We start from the raw sequence: 18,777 nt of genomic DNA, 5'->3' as shown, positions 1-18,777 counted from the left end.
CAAAAGGCACACATCGTTGTCAATCGACTGAATTTAGGTGGTTCATTTAAATAAATTGAATGCGCTTGCTGAATGATTACACATCGAGGCTGCCATGTCTGCATGTCTATAGTACTGTATAATGGTAATAGCTACGTATACATGTAACATATAATAAGTATACCGGTATAGGCCTATATAAAAGTTGTTTCACAAATTGACATTTTATTTTATTTTAAGAAGGAGAATGTCATAATCAGTGGCGTACTGAAGGGGGCAGCTCTTCTGTGAGAGGTCTTGGGAGGGGATGAGGGAGTTACTAGGGGATATGAAGAATGAGAGGGTGACTGGAGGAAGTGAGAAAGAGGAAGAAATGAAGAGAAATAAATAAATAGATGTAAATAAATAGAAAGGTAAGGAAAATGATAGGAATGAGAGGGGACAAAAAGTAAGAGGTGATGGAGAAGGTAAGGGTGATAAGAAGAGGGAGTGATACTTTAGCAAGGAAAGAATAAGTACAGAGAAAGGAAAAGAAAGGAATGACAAATAAATGTAGGTCTTATAATAATTATTATAAACTAAACACAGCCCCCCCCCCCCACATAGGCCCAACACTAACAGCACTAAAGGCAGCCATTCGATGATGTCAATGCCTTTATGCGTTACGTATTTAAAACGCCCAGTCAGATGTATTTTACACCTGCCAAGCACAAGTCACCCAATTTCGAAAATTGGACGTTGAATGTACACTCTCATGAATATTGATTGGCAACATTTTTCAATATGTCAGCGCTCAAATCGGACACAATAGAACAATAGACCATTCAGTGCGTTGGATTAATATCTTTGAAAAGACCGGTATTGTATTCAATTTATGATTGCAGACATACACAGGTCATGAGTGCAACCCGGTGGTATAGTCTCTGGTATAGTGCAGCGCAATATATTTAAAATTGTTTTAACCTATTGCAGTGTGATTGCTATGGTAGTTAATCCAATTTATTACGTCACTTCGCCAGCGTATTATGTAGACACTAGACAGTACTACATGTATGTAGGCCCTATCAATTTCTCGCTAAGGCCAAATAAAAACTAATATACCACGTCCTCCTGCTTCCTTTTTTGAGGTTTCTTCAATCATGTCAATTATATTTTATTTCTTGAAATTCAGTTATAACTTTTCAAAAAATATATCTAGGAAGTTGAGATGCGTTCTATAGCCTTGTTATTAATTATATACAAGACATACTTTTGGAAGGTTTTGTGAACATAGAGGCCGGGGGCCTACCTCTCAGAACAACAAAATAAAAAGGCATCCTCCTTTAATTCCAGGCATTATTGTATCCAGAATGGAAAGTATGGGTAGGGCCTAATTACACCGATTTTGCAATAAAAATTAGAAAATAAAAAAGCCCCTCTTCATTATTTTTTTGTTGTGGCAAAACAAGGACGTGAAACATGTTTTTTTATTTTGCTTGGCCCAATACTCACCATGCACCATCATCATGATCATGACCATCGCTGCCAGAAGAACATGATGGATAACGACCGTGTAGTTGATGACCTAATCCGTCCACCACATCTCAAGTACCTCAGTTCGCCCAGTACCTCGCCAGAATTCAGCTGACACTGTGAAGAATCAGACTGTGTTGCCGTGCAATTTCCTGCTGCTCAGTAGGCCTACTGACAATTGTGCAGTGCGGTACACCTTGTTGTCGACATCACATCGAAGACACCACCTCTACAGGTAGGCCTATGTCAGAACAGTTTATTCTTTATTTTGTTACTTTTAAGTATTAAAATACTAATAACTTGCTCTCATTTTGCTTCCATGATGTTTAATATTATTGCCTTAACGTTTATTCAATGAGTTTGTCTCTTCACAACATTTCTGAGCTATGTTGAGACCGGGTGTTGAGAGAGCATTGTGATTTCTGATTGAAGTTTCATATTACCAACATAGGCGTAGATCCCGGGGGATGGGGGTAAATCCCCCAATATTTTGCCAGGGGAGGGGGATGGTCCATACAATCACCCCCCCCAATGTTGACGCCTGTATGTGGGTTTCTATAACTTTACTTTCTGACCTCATATTTAGCCATTTTAGCCCGAATTTATTCCATTTTTGCACCATATTTCAACAGTTTAGTTTCAAAATGGTAAAATGTTTCCATTTGTACAATAAACTTATTAATATGTCACTAAAAGATGCTGAATTCACTATACTGCAAGAAGTTTTTTTCCAACCCCATCCCCCAATGTCAAAAAGAAATCTACGCCACTGATTTACCAACTATCAAAACAGTCAGTTCCAGGGAGCTGGAGTTGGTTATGACACTTTTCTACAAGTTGACAGATGTCTCAAACTTGAAGATAGGGCAGATTTTCAGACAAAATAGGTCTACTTTTCCAAAATGTGGTGGTTCCTACTCGCCTTATATGTTCATGTTACTACTAGTACATTACTACCAGAGAAGATGAGAATAGAGAGTTCACCGCATAAACTATCACCAGGAAAGTTGAAACTTTCCTGCTATTACCCATTCATCATTCTTTTTTATTGCCACTTGAAGAGGTACTTGAGTTGGTCTTTTATGTCATGTGTGTTGCCTATATTTTGTAAAGCATCAAACTCTCTCCTCATCTTTTCTAGTGAGAATAATTATGTCATACCTTGTCCTTGTACTTAAAAATTTTCTAAGAGAATTTTTAAGTTTTTTTTTTAAATCAACAAAGTGAGTGAGTCGAGTAAAGTAGGCCTTAATTTTATGAAAGAAAGAGATAATTCATATCTCTTTCTTCCATGATTTTACCATTTAGATTCATTCATTTGTGTTCAGTCTAGTACTAGTAGCCCAGAACCAGTTGCTCTGTTTGTTTATGTAAATTAGCTTCCTTAGAAAAGAGATTGGTTTTCGCCAAGACTTGTAAATTGGGTGTGAAGTTTATTATGATCATATTTGTAAGGTCATGGATCCTTTGACTATTTACTTTACTTTAAATATAAAGAATTACAATGTGCACAAGTGAAAGCAATAAGGCATGTGTTTACTGAACCGTAGTGCGACGCACCCCTATATAATCCGGAAAATATCAATTTTTTTGGGGGGGGGGTAAAAACCAACAGGTCCTCTTCTTCGGGATAAACATTGAAATAGCCCTTTTTGGAAGGAAAGCTTTCCCCTTTTTTAGCTCCATGCACCACCCGACTATACGAGCCTGGTTATTCGGATCGATCGTCGATCGATCACTTGTTTAGAATCGTATGAACTTGATTTTTAGTTCAGTTCAACTTGATCTTCGCCAGATGATGATTCTCAGAAACATGGTTTGATTGTGGGGTGTTAGTAAAACGAGTCTCGAAAACTGAGGCTCGACGTGAAAAACGAGGCTCGTTTTACTAACAGTAACACCCATGGCTGATGTGAAAAGCTGATCATTTTTCATAGCGAATTATTTTTGGAACCCAAAAAATATCATTCAAATAATTTGTATTAGATATGACTTTAAGGTGGTACTACACCCCTGGTAAATTTTGTGTATGTTTGCATTTTTCTCCTAAATTATAGCGCATTGGTGACAAGTAAGATATGTATATTATAGGGGCAAGGACTGTACAACAATAACTGCACTGAAAATTTTATTTCAGCACAGACAACAGTTGTGGAGTTACAGTCAAAAATGAGGGAAAACAAATATATGATCAATAAATCAATAACTACTTGTCTTGAGTCACTGACATTCCAATGTAGTAACTGGATGCCTTGCCCCTATAATATACATAACTTTTGTTACCAGTGTTTTATTATTTTTTTGAGAAAAATGCGAAAATAGTCACAAATTTATCAAGGGGTGTAGTACCACCTTAACTTAAGGTTTAAATATTTTCTAACATAATGAGTAATTGCAGTGTGTGCTTCCAAAATTATGTTTCTTTAAAGTCATATTTTACGATTTCCATCAAACTTGAACTTAAAATAAGAGTGATTTGCTCATCCGGACGATCGTAAAAATCATCAAAATTCAGATTTTGGTATACCTTTGTCATTGTAGATGTGCTAACATAGCCTGCTGGTGGTTCAGCCTAAATATAGCATTTAGGGCCTATATAGGAATCTGAAATTGATTATAGACAGTAGGCCTATAATTAGCTACATCTTGTATTTGATCTTGGGGCTGCAACCTTGTCAATACTGCCGTTTTCTTCGTGATTTGCCAGCTTTCATTTCATAAATACCAAAATAATGACAATTTGAATGACTTATCCAATAAGCAATTTATAAACAATATTATTTTAACACTTGTGGAGGGATCACTGAATGGGACTTTTACGAGGTAGGCCTATTGTTGGTCAAAGCAGCCAAATATCGATTTTTATTATCTTCAAAATCATATACTTTGAAAACTTGCTTGATTTATTGTTGTAATGAGTTAGGCCAAGTAAAAATAAAAATATGTTTCTCGTCGGGTTTTTTTAATATTAGGAGAATGAGGGGCTTTTTATTTTCTATTTTTTTTATTGGAAAATGACGCTAAATACCTGTATTTGGCACCATATTTTGGGTATTCGACGTACAGATTGATATCTGAGAAAAAGGAGGAGTCCCTTTTTATTTTATTGTTTTGAGAGGTAGGTCCCTCTAGTCATGCTAGTGATCACAAAACTCTTCTTAAATGATGTATTATGGATTTACAAAGCCGTAAAATGAGTTTCAACTTCAGAAACATCTTTTTCAACAAGTTATAACTGAAAGTTTACAAAATAAAAAGAAATTTTAAAAATCTTCAAAAAGGAGGAGGGCGAGGACAAGAAACATGTATTTTTACTCGGCCCTATGTACATTTTACAAAAGTGTTTCGGCCCTCTTTACAACACAATCTATGATATTTGAATTCTTCTATACACACTTGCTATAATGATTTGCCAATTAAGCTCACTATACCCCGGGGGGCACTCAACTTTAGAACTGACGGGTATGTCGTATGTGCCTACCGGTGTCGCGAAGTAGGGGCCTATCGGTAACAAAGCGCTATTTTAAAAAAGGGGTCAATTGGAGTAAAAACAAAATAAAAAAAGGGGGGCATTGGGTATAATATTTTGAAAGAAGGGGTCATTGAGTATAAGATTTCAAAAAAGGGTCATCGGGTAGAAACATTTTTGAAAAAATGGAGCAAAATTTTGAAAGTTTCGGCATAATCTTGAAAAAATGGAGCAAAATTTGAAAGTTTCGGCATTTGTTTGTTGCATTTTGATGATGCTCTTTTAAAATCTAGAAAAAAAGGGGTCATTGGGTAGCCGCAACCAAAAAAGGGGGTCATTGGGTAGCCGCAACTAAAAAAAGGGGGATCATCGGGTATGACTTTTAAAAAAGGGGGTCATCGGGTATAGTCGACTTCAAAAGAGGGGCCTATTGACAGGCACATACCGTCACTTCCAATGTTGAGTGCCTCCCCCCCTCCCCCCCCGGGGGACTATACCACTCGCAACATGCTGCTAACTACCAAATCGCAACAGTTTAAAATAGTTGCTAACCTTAACATGATCAGTAATAACTTCTTTTTAAATGGAAAAGGTTTCTTGCCGAAATAATAAACCATGAGAACAACAAAGTAGTTATAGAAACCCCATTGGCTATTTTGCCCGTTTATAAACAAATGTATATGAATTTATGACATCAGTCTGTTGCAAGTTGACATGCGCTTTATCGGCCGTTGCTAACGAGCTTTTAATTAGATTACGCAAGTGTCCCTCACTGACACTGCACTGACCCTAAATTTTAACAAATAGAAAACCCTCTAATAAAATTCCCTTTAAAAGGGAAAGCCAGCCTCAATGTAGAAGAGGTCTTGTAATTAGTTTTGGTCAATGTGAAAGGCATTTTTAGGATCACGCTTACATCTACATGACAGTCCACCAAACCATCAACGGTGAGAACATGCACACTGAAACAGCAGAAAACATTAATTCCTAATCTCATGTCAACTCTTTTAATTCATTACATGTACTCCAAATTGTTCTGGTCTGTTTGTTTTGTTGTTGTTGTTGTTGTTGTTGTCGTTGGTTTTTTTTGTCTTTTCAGCTTTTTACCCACGATATCTCAATTTCCAATTTTGTAATACCAGAACTTACGAACTCAATATCTTCGCTTAGGAATGTCCGATTTCACTGCTTTCGATATATACACTGCCGGTTTGAGTTAACTTACATGTACATTTTATTTTAAAATAACTTAATTAATTCGCAATGTATAGTTTAAGCCTACTATATTATAATAGATAGTGGCCAGCACATTTATAAAGGACTGGTTACTCACTACAATCTTCACTCTTAAACTGTGTTTTTCTGAATGTGCTGATCATGTTGATTGCTAGTCGGAAACTCCTGCGAAGCTATGGACATGGCATCTTACATACTCCATTCTATAACAGTCTGCCTAGTGCCTTGTGTGTTTTCTCTTCAATCATTTTGTTGAATGTAATTTTATGAATCAAATAGTTATGTGTCATTTTATTTATAATAAAGAAGTTATTAAATTAATAAAGTAAGACAATTTATTTATCTATAAGTGCATGTCAAATGGGGTACATTGTTCAATACTATATGCATAAATTATGCCCATATTATAGCTAGGCCCTAAAAACTTTATTTTGCATCGGATTTTTCCCGTTGAAAAGACAAAACTGATGTTTATGATAGCAACCATTTCATCAATAACATTTTGAGTCATTTTTATCCATAAAACGACACAGGATATGATAGATAACTACTTTCACATCAATATGGTCCATATGATCACAGATTGTTGAGAATCTGTGATATGATCCGGGATATGATGAAGATTTTGATTCTATAGATCTGTTATCAACATGATATCACGCTGTTCAGTGGTCAAGGAGTAAGGACCCCCGGTCAAGGACACTGATATGACATCATAGGTGATGTCAGATTTTCTTCTGCTGACCATATGATGCTATATATATTTACTATTATTGTTACATTTAGGCCTTTAAACTTTTAAAGTCATAATTAATTAGTTCAAACATAACTTTGGTAATACTCACTCGTTTTCGTTCGTTGAAACGGCAAAACATACTTACTTTTCCTAACAAATCGAATTAAAATATTTAAAAAAAAATTTAACCACAAAAGTAAAAAAAAAAAAATCATTCCAATACCACTAAAATATAATCTCTTGAGTAAACTGACCCCAAACCTGAAACAGGTACCAGCCCCGAATGGGCTGGCGAAAAGGGAAAAACCACCTTTATGTATCGATCAAGTGTACTAGAGTATTTTGACACCATTTTTCCAGCCATGGCTTAATTCCGAATTGTCACCTAATTTGGGTGTACTTTGTCTTGGGTCCAATCTCTATCATGGAAAGTTTGCTATATCTTTCTAAATATAATGATTGTTTGTTCTAGATTTGTGTTTTAGCGTTTCATATTTGAAAGAACTAATGTTTAATTGCCCCCCCCCCCCCGGGGGGGGGGGGGCACTCAACTTTAGAACTGACGGGTATGTCGTATGTGCCTACCGGTGTCGCGAAGTAGGGGCCTATCGGTAACAAAGCGCTATTTTAAAAAAGGGGGTCATTGGGTACAAACAAAATAAAAAAAAGGGGTCATTGGGTATAATATTTTGAAAGAAGGGGTCATTGAGTATAAGATTTCAAAAAAAGGGTCATCGGGTAGAAACATTTTTGAAAAAATGGAGCAAAATTTTGAAAGTTTCGGCATAATCTTGAAAAAATGGAGCAAAATTTGAAAGTTTCGGCATTTGTTTGTTGCATTTTGATGATGCTCTCTTAAAATCTAGAAAAAAAGGGGGTCATTGGGTAGCCGCAACCAAAAAAAGGGGGTCATTGGGTAGCCGCAACTAAAAAAAAGGGGGGGTCATCGGGTATGACTTTTAAAAAAGGGGGTCATCGGGTATAGTCGACTTCAAAAGAGGGGGCCTATTGACAGGCACATACCGTCACTTCCAATGTTGAGTGCCTCCCCCCCTCCCCCCCCGGGGGACTATACCACTCGCAACATGCTGCTAACTACCAAATCGCAACAGTTTAAAATAGTTGCTAACCTTAACATGATCAGTAATAACTATATTGGAATGGAAAAGGTTTCTTGCCGAAATAATAAACCATGAGAACAACAAAGTAGTTATAGAAACCCCATTGGCTATTTTGCCCGTTTATAAACAAATGTATATGAATTTATGACATCAGTCTGTTGCAAGTTGACATGCGCTTTATCGGCCGTTGCTAACGAGCTTTTAATTAGATTACGCAAGTGTCCCTCACTGACACTGCACTGACCCTAAATTTTAACAAATAGAAAACCCTCTAATAAAAATTCCCTTTAAAAGGGAGAGCCAGCCTCAATGTAGAAGAGGTCTTGTAATTAGTTTTGGTCAATGTGAAAGGCATTTTTAGGATCACGCTTACATCTACATGACAGTCCACCAAACCATCAACGGTGAGAACATGCACACTGATGCAGCAGAAAACATTAATTCCTAATCTCATGTCAACTCTTTTAATTCATTACATGTACTCCAAATTGTTCTGGTCTGTTTGTTTTGTTGTTGTTGTTGTTGTCGTTGGTTTTTTTTGTCTTTTCAGCTTTTTACCCACGATATCTCAATTTCCAATTTTGTAATACCAGAACTTACGAACTCAATATCTTCGCTTAGGAATGTCCGATTTCACTGCTTTCGATATATACACTGCCGGTTTGAGTTAACTTACATGTACATTTTATTTTAAAATAACTTAATTAATTAGCAATGTATAGTTTAAGCCTACTATATTATAATAGATAGTGGCCAGCACATTTATAAAGGACTGGTTACTCACTACAATCTTCACTCTTAAACTGTGTTTTTCTGAATGTGCTGATCATGTTGATTGCTAGTCGGAAACTCCTGCGAAGCTATGGACATGGCATCTTACATACTCCATTCTATAACAGTCTGCCTAGTGCCTTGTGTGTTTTCTCTTCAATCATTTTGTTGAATGTAATTTTATGAATCAAATAGTTATGTGTCATTTTATTTATAATAAAGAAGTTATTAAATTAATAAAGTAAGACAATTTATTTATCTATAAGTGCATGTCAAATGGGGTACATTGTTCAATACTATATGCATAAATTATGCCCATATTATAGCTAGGCCCTAAAAACTTTATTTTGCATCGGATTTTTCCCGTTGAAAAGACAAAACTGATGTTTATGATAGCAACCATTTCATCAATAACATTTTGAGTCATTTTTATCCATAAAACGACACAGGATATGATAGATAACTACTTTCACATCAATATGGTCCATATGATCACAGATTGTTGAGAATCTGTGATATGATCCGGGGATAGGATGAAGATTTTGATTCTATAGATCTGTTATCAACATGATATCACGCTGTTCAGTGGTCAAGGAGTAAGGACCCCGGTCAAGGACACTGATATGACATCATAGGTGATGTCAGATTTTCTTCTGCTGACCATATGATGCTATATATATTAACTATTATTGTTACATTTAGGCCTTTAAACTTTTAAAGTCATAATTAATTAGTTCAAACATAACTTTGGTAATACTCACTCGTTTTCGTTCGTTGAAACGGCAAAACATACTTACTTTTCCTAACAAATCGAATTAAAATATTTAAAAAAATTTAACCACAAAAAGTAAAAAAAAAATCATTCCAATACCACTAAAATATAATCTCTTGAGTAAACTGACCCCAAACCTGAAACAGGTACCAGCCCCGAATGGGCTGGCGAAAAGGGAAAAACCACCTTTATGTATCGATCAAGTGTACTAGAGTATTTTGACACCATTTTTCCAGCCATGGCTGAATTCCGAATTGTCACCTAATTTGGGTGTACTTTGTCTTGGGTCCAATCTCTATCATGGAAAGTTTGCTATATCTTTCTAAATATAATGATTGTTTGTTCTAGATTTGTGTTTTAGCGTTTCATATTTGAAAGAACTAATGTTTAAATGCAACATTTCGAAACTACAAACCCAAACTGGGTGCTATGATGTATAAGATTGGGCTACGAGTATGCATTTTACCAAGTTAGCAATAGGTATTTCCTTCATGTTGCCAATGCATGACTTTCTTTATTATACTCAAAAACGGATTTTATTATACATGTACTAGAAAGTTGTTTACGTGCATATAGGCTCCTTCACAGTCAGTTTGTGTTGTGTATGTTTACAACTGAGCCACATATATACTGGGTTGCCGGGACTACCAGACAAAGAATCTGTTTTTTGACTATAATTTGGCCTCCTATCAGTTTTACTGATAAGATGGCTAATTGATTTGACTATAATTTGGCCTCCTATCAGTTTTACTGATAAGATGGCTAATTGAAAATAAACACTTATTTTGTAAACAGATAATGCTCTGTGGTTATTTATGGATGGAAATTTAGGAAATTGCTATTAATGAAATAATTAATATATTAAACATACATTTTGCTTTGTTGACGATTAAAATCCGTTCAAAAATAAGGTTTTTAGAACATTTTGAACAATTTTGCTCTATGAAAAAGGATACTGCACCCCTGCTGATCTGACTACTGATAAGCTGTCAACAAGCATTGACAAGTAAAGTGTGACCACTAATTAAACAATAATGATGAGCATTATCTGACCATTCCCTGATCTGACCAGAGCTGGGTATAAATAGTGCACTACTACCAACACTAATTGATGTTGGGAGTGACACTAGTCGTCGAGGGGGGGATACCAGTAATTGGGGTAGATAGTGGCTTTGGTTTTATACATTTTTGGTACGTGTAGAGCAACCGGTAATCCCTGGGATTGAGTAATCAGTCTTTTTGATTAGGCCAATGAAAGTCGATTTTGAGTTTCCCGTCACCGCCCTCACTTCATTTTCTGACCCTCACTTGAATTCATTATTGTGACTATTTTTAATATACTTTTGAATCTCATTAGGGCTAAACATCCATCTTCAAGTGAATGAGTGGCAAATAACAACACATTTTACATTCGTGTTAGTCATATAACGAAAGGCAGAAAAATAATGAATAATGAAAAAGTTACCTCACTTGTTTTCAGAAATTATGTGACGGGAAACTCAAAATTGACTGTTAGTGGCCTTATGATGTGATTGTAACTACCAGTAAACTATACATTGCGAATAAATATATCTAAAATTAATTACTATGCTTCAATATCAAGGTTAACAGTTACTGATAATAGATAATTGGATTGTCATGAAATGTGGTTGATATGAAATCCCTTAATTAAGCAGCAAACATTCTTAAGGTTATCTGAATATAGATTGTTGGATTGTTGTAAAACTCAGAGGATGTGATTTCAATTGAGCCGTTTGTTACAAGTATGAATTAAATGTAGACCAATTTAGCACACATTTTCCAATTCAGCTTTCGACATGAAAATTTTGAGTATTTCCTAGTATGTCATTGGTGGTATTTACCAATAAAATGCCAATATTTCGCACCCGGTTAGTTGTGCCAAACATTCAAATTTACTAGCTTTCCAAGTACTTGCAATTAATGCAAAATTATGAAACATGATCTTCATCCATGGCGTTGTCTTTTTAAAGACATTTCTTGTTTGGAAATTTCGTTATTTTGGTGAATTTCGACCTATAACACTTTTGACATCATTTTTGGACATTCAAAAATTTTATCTAATAAAGATATTTGGGCGAATTTCGACCTAAAACTTGTTTTTGCTTAGTTTGTTTAGGCTTGTAATAGTTCCAATTTTTTAAAAAAGTTTTTCCCGGGGGCTCGCGCCCCCAAAGCCTCCCCCATTAATATTGGCATTATCTGCAATAATTTTTTTGCAACCAGAAAAGGGGTGATGAGGCTATTGATCACGAAAAGCCGCTCTAATATAAATTAGGGGCAAGCAATTTTTGGCCAGCTGAGAGGGGGTGGGGCAAGCGAGTTTTGGCACATATTCGTGGGGCGCTGTTAAATAAAACGCTCTGAAAAGGCTTGTGAAAACAGCATGGAAATGCTAGTTTAATATGCAATAATTGTCCCATTTCGCTACGCTCGGGGGGGCGATTTTTGACGGGCGTTTTACGGAAATTTTACCCCGGGTCTCATAGTTATTGCAAGCCCCTTATGCCATTTCGTATATTATTTTGATTCGTAAGTGTAAATGAAATCAAATCTGTTTTTCCTATTTAGAAAATGGATGTCCAACTTGGTTGTTGTTGGCGATGTGAAAACCCAATCAAAAGGAACGTTCCTTGTGATTTCTGTGGCGAAGCCAAGTACTGCGGTGAAATATGTCGTTTTCGTGATCAGTGGAGACATACGCCACAATGCGCAGAATGGAAACCAAAACGTTGCTCAAATCCAAAATGCTGCAAAGAGTCTGCACAACTAAAAGAGGTAGGCCTATGTGTTTAAGGGCTCTGGTATGAACGTTTCGACAGTATTTTTTGTGGGACATGAGAGCACATCAGACGTATCGAATTGAATTCTGAATACGATAGAATGTCCTTCAAATAATTTTGATTTTTTTGAAATTCGCGATATAATACAAATTTTATGACAAATTATTAAAATTTGATATTTTTCGATATTCAACAGTCCTCGAATTGAAGTAAACTTTTAAATCTAATGATATGTACTTAAAGTGTATTAAGTTGGGATGAAAAGCCGAGGATCAATTGAAAATTTTGTCTTTTCATTGAAGATATGTATTTTTCCCCAAAAGACCTATTTTTGGTGTTTTGGGAAAAAATCCATATTTTCAATACGAAAGGTCAAACTGTTCAATTGATCGTCGGCTTTTCATCCCAGGTACATACACTTTAAATACATTTTTCCCCAAAAGACCTTTTTTTTGGTGTTTTGGGGGGAAAATCCACGAACTTCAAAATTTTCAATTGATCGCCGGCTTTTCATCTCAGCTAAGTACATATCATTATATTTATAAAGTTTACTTCGAGGAGTGTTAAATATTTAAAAAAAATCAATTTTTAATCATTCGCCATAAAATGTGTATTATATCGCGAATTTCTAAAAATCTAAATTATTTGATATCAGAAGGTATATATAGACAGTCTTCGTATTCAGAATGCAATTCGATATGTCTGATGTGCTCTCATGTCCCATAAAAAATACTGTCCAAACGTTCATACCCCACACCTAAATATGAGTTCCCCTCTAAGAATTTTAAAAATAAATCGAAAAGTGTCTAACACAATCAAAAAATTCATTTCGTTTAACACAACTGGTTCAGTTTATAGTTAGGCAGAATAAAGGTCGATTTCATTATGATGGTGACAGAGTGGATAAATGCACCAAGTTAGGCATGTGGCGTCCTTCTATCTAAGCGATCAATTTTTAAATAGGCCCAAAATGACCCACTTCTGGAAATCTTAAAGGTCATTCAGATACACAAAAATGACAGTGCTCGGAGTGTGTTAAAAACCACACCGGCTTACTTTAGTATCCCTTAGGGACGCACCATTAGATTCTCAGGGTGGGGGTAGGAAGTTTTTCAAAAAAAAAAAAACTTCACCCACTACATGAGCAAAAAAAAAACAACTTTCCCCACCAACACTAAAAAAACAAACAAAAACCTTCCCCACCTAACTGTGTATAATGCATGAAATTAAAAAAAAAAAACTTGCCGCCTTTGGCGGCGAAAAAAAAAAAAACTTCAGCCGCCTTCGGCGGCGAAAAAAAATAAATTTCTTCCCCGACCCTAACTTCCTACCCCCCCCTGAGTATCAAATGGTGCGTCCCTTAAGTCATACGGATTCAGGTAATGTTAATAGTTTGACCTACATGTAGGCCTATGTGATATACCGTTTTTGAGCAAAATGGTAAACTCGGGGGTAAACTGTCAAATTTTAGGCTCTGCAGGGGTTACAAATTGAAAAAATGCTCAGATTTTGATTTTGTAAAATGGTCTCAAATTGTTCCTCTTCTCTAACGATGCATGTAGCCTAGTCAAAAGGAGTTAATGCCTCATTTCCTGCATATACAATGTACATTGGAAACCAAACACCTTATAGGCCTATAATATAAAATCTATTGTTATTTGAATTTTTATGTTAAGATGAACAGTTTGAGACCATTTTGATAAAAAGCAGACCATTTTTCTTCAAATTTTACCCCTATGGAGGGCAAAACTCGACCTTTTGCTCGAAAAACGGTTCAGCACAGATAGGTCAAACTATACTTTTTCCGAAACCTTATGACCTGATCAATGTGTTGTTCGACATTTTTGGTTCATGCGAATTTGACCCCTGATTTGAATGGGTTCAATGGGTCCACGTAGAAATTTGTACACGCAGAAAATGTAAACTGGCCTCAAAAAGAAACTTATAATTTTTCACAAGGTCATATCTTAAAATCCTGTCTATAAAAATGAACAAAAATTACACACAGGATTACTTCAATACTCTACTCTAAACACATGTCAGTAACCAAGCAGTTGTCCAACTGACACAACAGCAAAATGCACTGACATGGAAAACCTTCCTGGACCACATTCACAGCCCAACAGATTTCTTTTGCTGGGTTCCAATTATTCGCCTGTGAATGTGGTCCCGGAAGCTGTTCCGTGTCAGTGTATTTTACTGTTGTGTCAGTTGGATAACTGCTTGGTTACTGACATGTGTTTAGAGTAGAGTATTGAAGTAATCCTGTGTGTAATTTTTGTTCATGTACAGGCGAATAATTGGAACCCAGCAAAAGAAATCTGTTGGGCTGTGAATGTGGTCCAGGAAGGTGTTCCATGTCAGCGCATTTTGCTGTTGTGTCAGTTGAACAACTGTTTGGTTACTGACCAGTGTTTAGAGTAGAGTATTGAAGTAATCCTGTGTGCAATTTTTGTTCATTTTTATGGAGAGGATTTTAATATATGACCTTGTGAAAAATTATAAGTTTCTTTTTGAGGCCAGTTTATATGTTCGTGTCTTTAGTTTTTTGACTATAGTAGAACTATATTGGGGGGGGGGGGGCACTCGAATATGAAAGTAACGTACCTGTGCCTACCGGAGTACGACACTGTCTATCAGTAGGTGTGGGAACACTAAAAATTGGGTGTAATTGACAGTGAAAAAGGCTTGGCTAAAATTCTGGGCTAAAATTGGGTGTAATTGACCGTGAAAAAAGGCTGGACCAAAATGTGCTTGGCTAAAAAGGCTGGGCTAAAATGGGGGTGTAATTGACCGTGAAAAAGGCTGGGCTAAAATGTGCTGGGCTAAAAGGCTGGGCTAATTAAAACTTTGCAAAAATGAGGCTACAAGCAAAAATGTTAAATTTGTTCAAAATGCGCGCGATCGAACCGCGGAAAATTTGTCAGATTTGCTATAAATTTCTAAAAACAAAAAGGTAATTTTACAGGAACATGATGTGTCCCAATATATGGGAGTGCTCCGGGCTGAAAACCAGGCAGTGTTATCGCCCTTTGCTCATCGTGTTCATTGGCCAAAAACTGTATCATGTGCCATACGTCACGAGCGGCAACACTCCCGAGTTACAAAGCCGTGGAGTGATGAATGTATCGTTTTGTATAAAAGATCAGTTCAAGTGGCATCCCCGGGTAGCATCGGGTACTAACCTTTAATTTGTTTTTGTTTTTAAACAGTGTTCGGCGTGTTGCGATACCTGGTACTGCGGAGAAGCCTGTCAACGTCAACACTGGAAAGCCCACAAGCCAAGTTGTCACGAACGCACAAAAGAAATCAGAGAAACAGTTGCACCCCTTAAAGTTGTTCTACGGTACAACAGTTACTACGTAAATTTGAGATGTCCATACTATATCGGCAATGCACTAGCCATAGATATGTTGAATTTACCTGGCAACGAATTATGCAGTGAGGATGTAAAGTCAGAGAAGACATCAAAGCAAGATCCACTGAAAGATAGTTATTCCATTCTGTCTGCAGGTTGCGGTAATCTCAGAAACTGGATTCACACAGTTGCGTCTTTACCAAACGGGTTCAAAGGTACCCTACACACCGTTCTAGATGATTACGATCCATATGTACAAGCTAGAAATGTGCTTCAACTGTACATGATGATAAAGTACTGTGATGACCCCAACATTGCAGAAGGAATCACCACCATCTGGTACTCCCTTCATTTGCCTGAAAAAGATTACAAGCTTCTGACAGATTGCCTAAGAGCCCTGCTAGGTTATTCAGCTGATGACCTTGATAAGCTTACTGGAGGAGCCCTACACATCGCCCAAGGAACATTGACTGCCATGCGTCCGGTATGGAAAGCATGGCTTGAGTTAGAATGTAGGAAGGGTTATCCAAATTACATTGATCTCCACGAACAGCGCAAGAGGTTGTTGTACCAATATCAAGAATTGGAAGAAGGTCAGAGACTGTACCGTAAGGGATTGCCAAGTGAGTTGATTCCATCGTTTGATGAGTACGATCAGCACGGCAACTTCATTCCTCCTGTGAATGGCAGACCTCTTCCGTACGACAATCCCACATTGACGGGTTACTTGTTTACAGAGGGCGAATCAAGAGGCGTAGGGACCACCGAGACCATTCTCGAAGATAACGTGCGTTTCATGGTGGCTGGTAAATACGTTTATTGCATCGAATATCAGCTGATGCCATTTAGTGAATGGGATTACCTGAAAGTGAAGAAGCACCATTACAACAAGTCAATGGTTGTGATGTTTCATTCCTTCATATCGGATCAGATCAAGCAGACTATCGCAAGCATTAAGGCTGGGGCTCAACGTGTATCCGTCATGATATGCAACTGCGTCCACATATCAAGATATATCAACGAAGAATATGGAGAATCGTCAGAATCGTACCGATTTGATCGCATATTCACGTCAAACATTGCTGACTTTATAGGAACGCAAGTGGTGTTGAAGGCGATGAAACCGCTTCTTAATCGTCAGAACAAGTGCTCCACCATCATTACCCAATACTGGAATTGGTATTTTGTCGGTCCCTACTATAACCGTGATGATGAGATCTTCACAGCTTCGAATAAACGTCTGGCAGCGTTTGATATCCACAGTGATGACATCGAGATGTTATACAGACTTGCAATTCCGTTGGTAAGGAAGGAGGAATGCAGGAAAGACATATATAGAGGTTATTATTTCTTGCAAGAATACTTCAACAACATGATATGGTTCATCAACTACCTACGAGCGGAATATCTGGCAACTGACGAAGGTGCACAATCTACGAAACCGCCGACATTTCAGAAGGTGAAGCAAAGTGAAGGGCTACAACTGCGTGACTTCCGACGTGGCAACGCCAACAAGGTCGTTCCTTTTCGTTATAGACGCAGTGTTCGTGCCAGCGTGAACCAGACGCGTGGAATGGACAGAATGCTGGAATGGCATCTTGCTTAATCGATCACGAAGATCTTTAGATTAAGATTAGACAATGTTTACTACCTTTGTAGGCAACAGAAGTTTACTTTAGGCGCCATTGTGTACAATGTACAGGGTGTCCCAGAATGATTTGTACCGTGTTTGCAAAAATAACTAAAAATAGAAGACGGGCAGTGTATCTATTTTTGATACCAGCATTATAATGATGGACATGTCTCCTACCTATTCTGTTAATTTCAGCACGCTACCTTTATTTGTTTTGGCGTGGCATGCAATAATGTAAAATCGATGAAAAACGACTCGCATACCTTTGAAAAATGGCACGATATGATTAAATGAAGAACGTGGGATGTTTGGCACCGCATTTCGACGACAACTACTGTTGGGGTTGCGCCTTAAAGCTTGCCGGACAGCTGCAATGTTCGCTCTAGTTCTGAGCACCTGAAGCTTCACTCTGCGTCTCAACATAGCTGCCGGTTTGCCAGTAAGATTTTGAAAGAAATCCACGCTACTGTACAGTAAATTGAGGAGCCGTCTTTTCTGTACCACAACCAGTTCGATTTCTGCAAGCATTTCAAATGACATGGACCTCACACTACAATAACTATATTTAAAACTACCGCCAAAGAGAGAATTGGATTAGGCCACAAATCCTGAATTCCATATAATGATTGCTTCGTAACGTCATAAATAATAGATAGATATCGGCTATTTAGTGGAAATATGAACAGGGCATAACTAAAATACCTGCATAACCTTTTCCAAATAACTTTGTGCTGAACAGTTAGTAATATTACAGATTTTCAAAATAGGTTGCGTTGTCAAAACTTAGAATTCACCATTTTTACGCAACCTTCTATAACTTCTACTAGAATAAACGTCCGATTTTTAAAATCTAAAAAATCTGAGAAAGCTAAATATATGTAGAACTTAAAATGTAAAACAATATGACCATTCAACATGCCCTTCATACCTAAAAAATTCCATCTTTCCCGGTATAGATCATTCTGGGACACCCTGTATTAGTATATGTACATATAACGAACAGGGAAATACAATGTTACCACGAGGAGACTAAAAGTTACGTTGCAATGGAGTATTATGAAGGACTTATCGCATGTATAGCGTAAACCAAAGTAAATAAGGACAATATTCTATACAACATGTACAATGTGAGGGCAGTAAAAAATGTGAGGACAATTTTGATGTCCTCACATTCCTACGCTGTCAAGGTAACTGGGCTTTCTTGAACCTGCGGTCCCTTCTATATTGGAACTCACTAGGGAGTGTTTAATCGTCGTATGGGAGTCTCTGGTCCTGGGCCCCCAGTATCAATAAAAAGAATCAGGCCGTAGGGCCGGTAGGCCCGAGGCCTAAGACTACCATACGACGACTACACACTCCAAGTGAGTTCAATATAGAAGGGGCCCGCAG

General features: G+C 37.1%; 1 protein-coding gene across 1 annotated transcript; it reads left to right on the top strand.

Annotated features, from left to right (window-relative positions):
* Window positions 1-1,591: 1,591 nt before the first annotated feature.
* On the top strand, window positions 1,592-17,795 carry LOC140159186 (uncharacterized). The gene is made up of 3 exons (XM_072182568.1): window positions 1,592-1,726; window positions 12,186-12,392; window positions 15,610-17,795. Exons 2-3 carry the CDS (start codon window positions 12,189-12,191, stop codon window positions 17,359-17,361), a joined length of 1,956 nt encoding a protein of 651 aa, XP_072038669.1. The 5' UTR covers window positions 1,592-1,726; window positions 12,186-12,188; the 3' UTR covers window positions 17,362-17,795.
* The last annotated feature ends 982 nt before the right edge of the window (window positions 17,796-18,777 follow it).

The sequence above is a fragment of the Amphiura filiformis genome, chromosome 8 (genome assembly GCF_039555335.1).
Source record: "Amphiura filiformis chromosome 8, Afil_fr2py, whole genome shotgun sequence".
NCBI lineage: Eukaryota > Metazoa > Echinodermata > Ophiuroidea > Amphilepidida > Amphiuridae > Amphiura > Amphiura filiformis.
Note: the sequence above shows the minus strand (reverse complement) of the source record. Positions and strands in the feature narration are given on the sequence as shown.

Excerpts from the sequence above, each read along its gene's own strand:
- LOC140159186 (XM_072182568.1), top strand. The coding sequence starts at position 12,189 with ATGGATGTCCAACTTGGTTGTTGTTGGCGATGTGAAAACCCAATCAAA. Across the intron at positions 12,393-15,609 it reads AGTCTGCACAACTAAAAGAG|TGTTCGGCGTGTTGCGATAC; the intron begins GTAGGCCTATGT and ends GTTTTTAAACAG.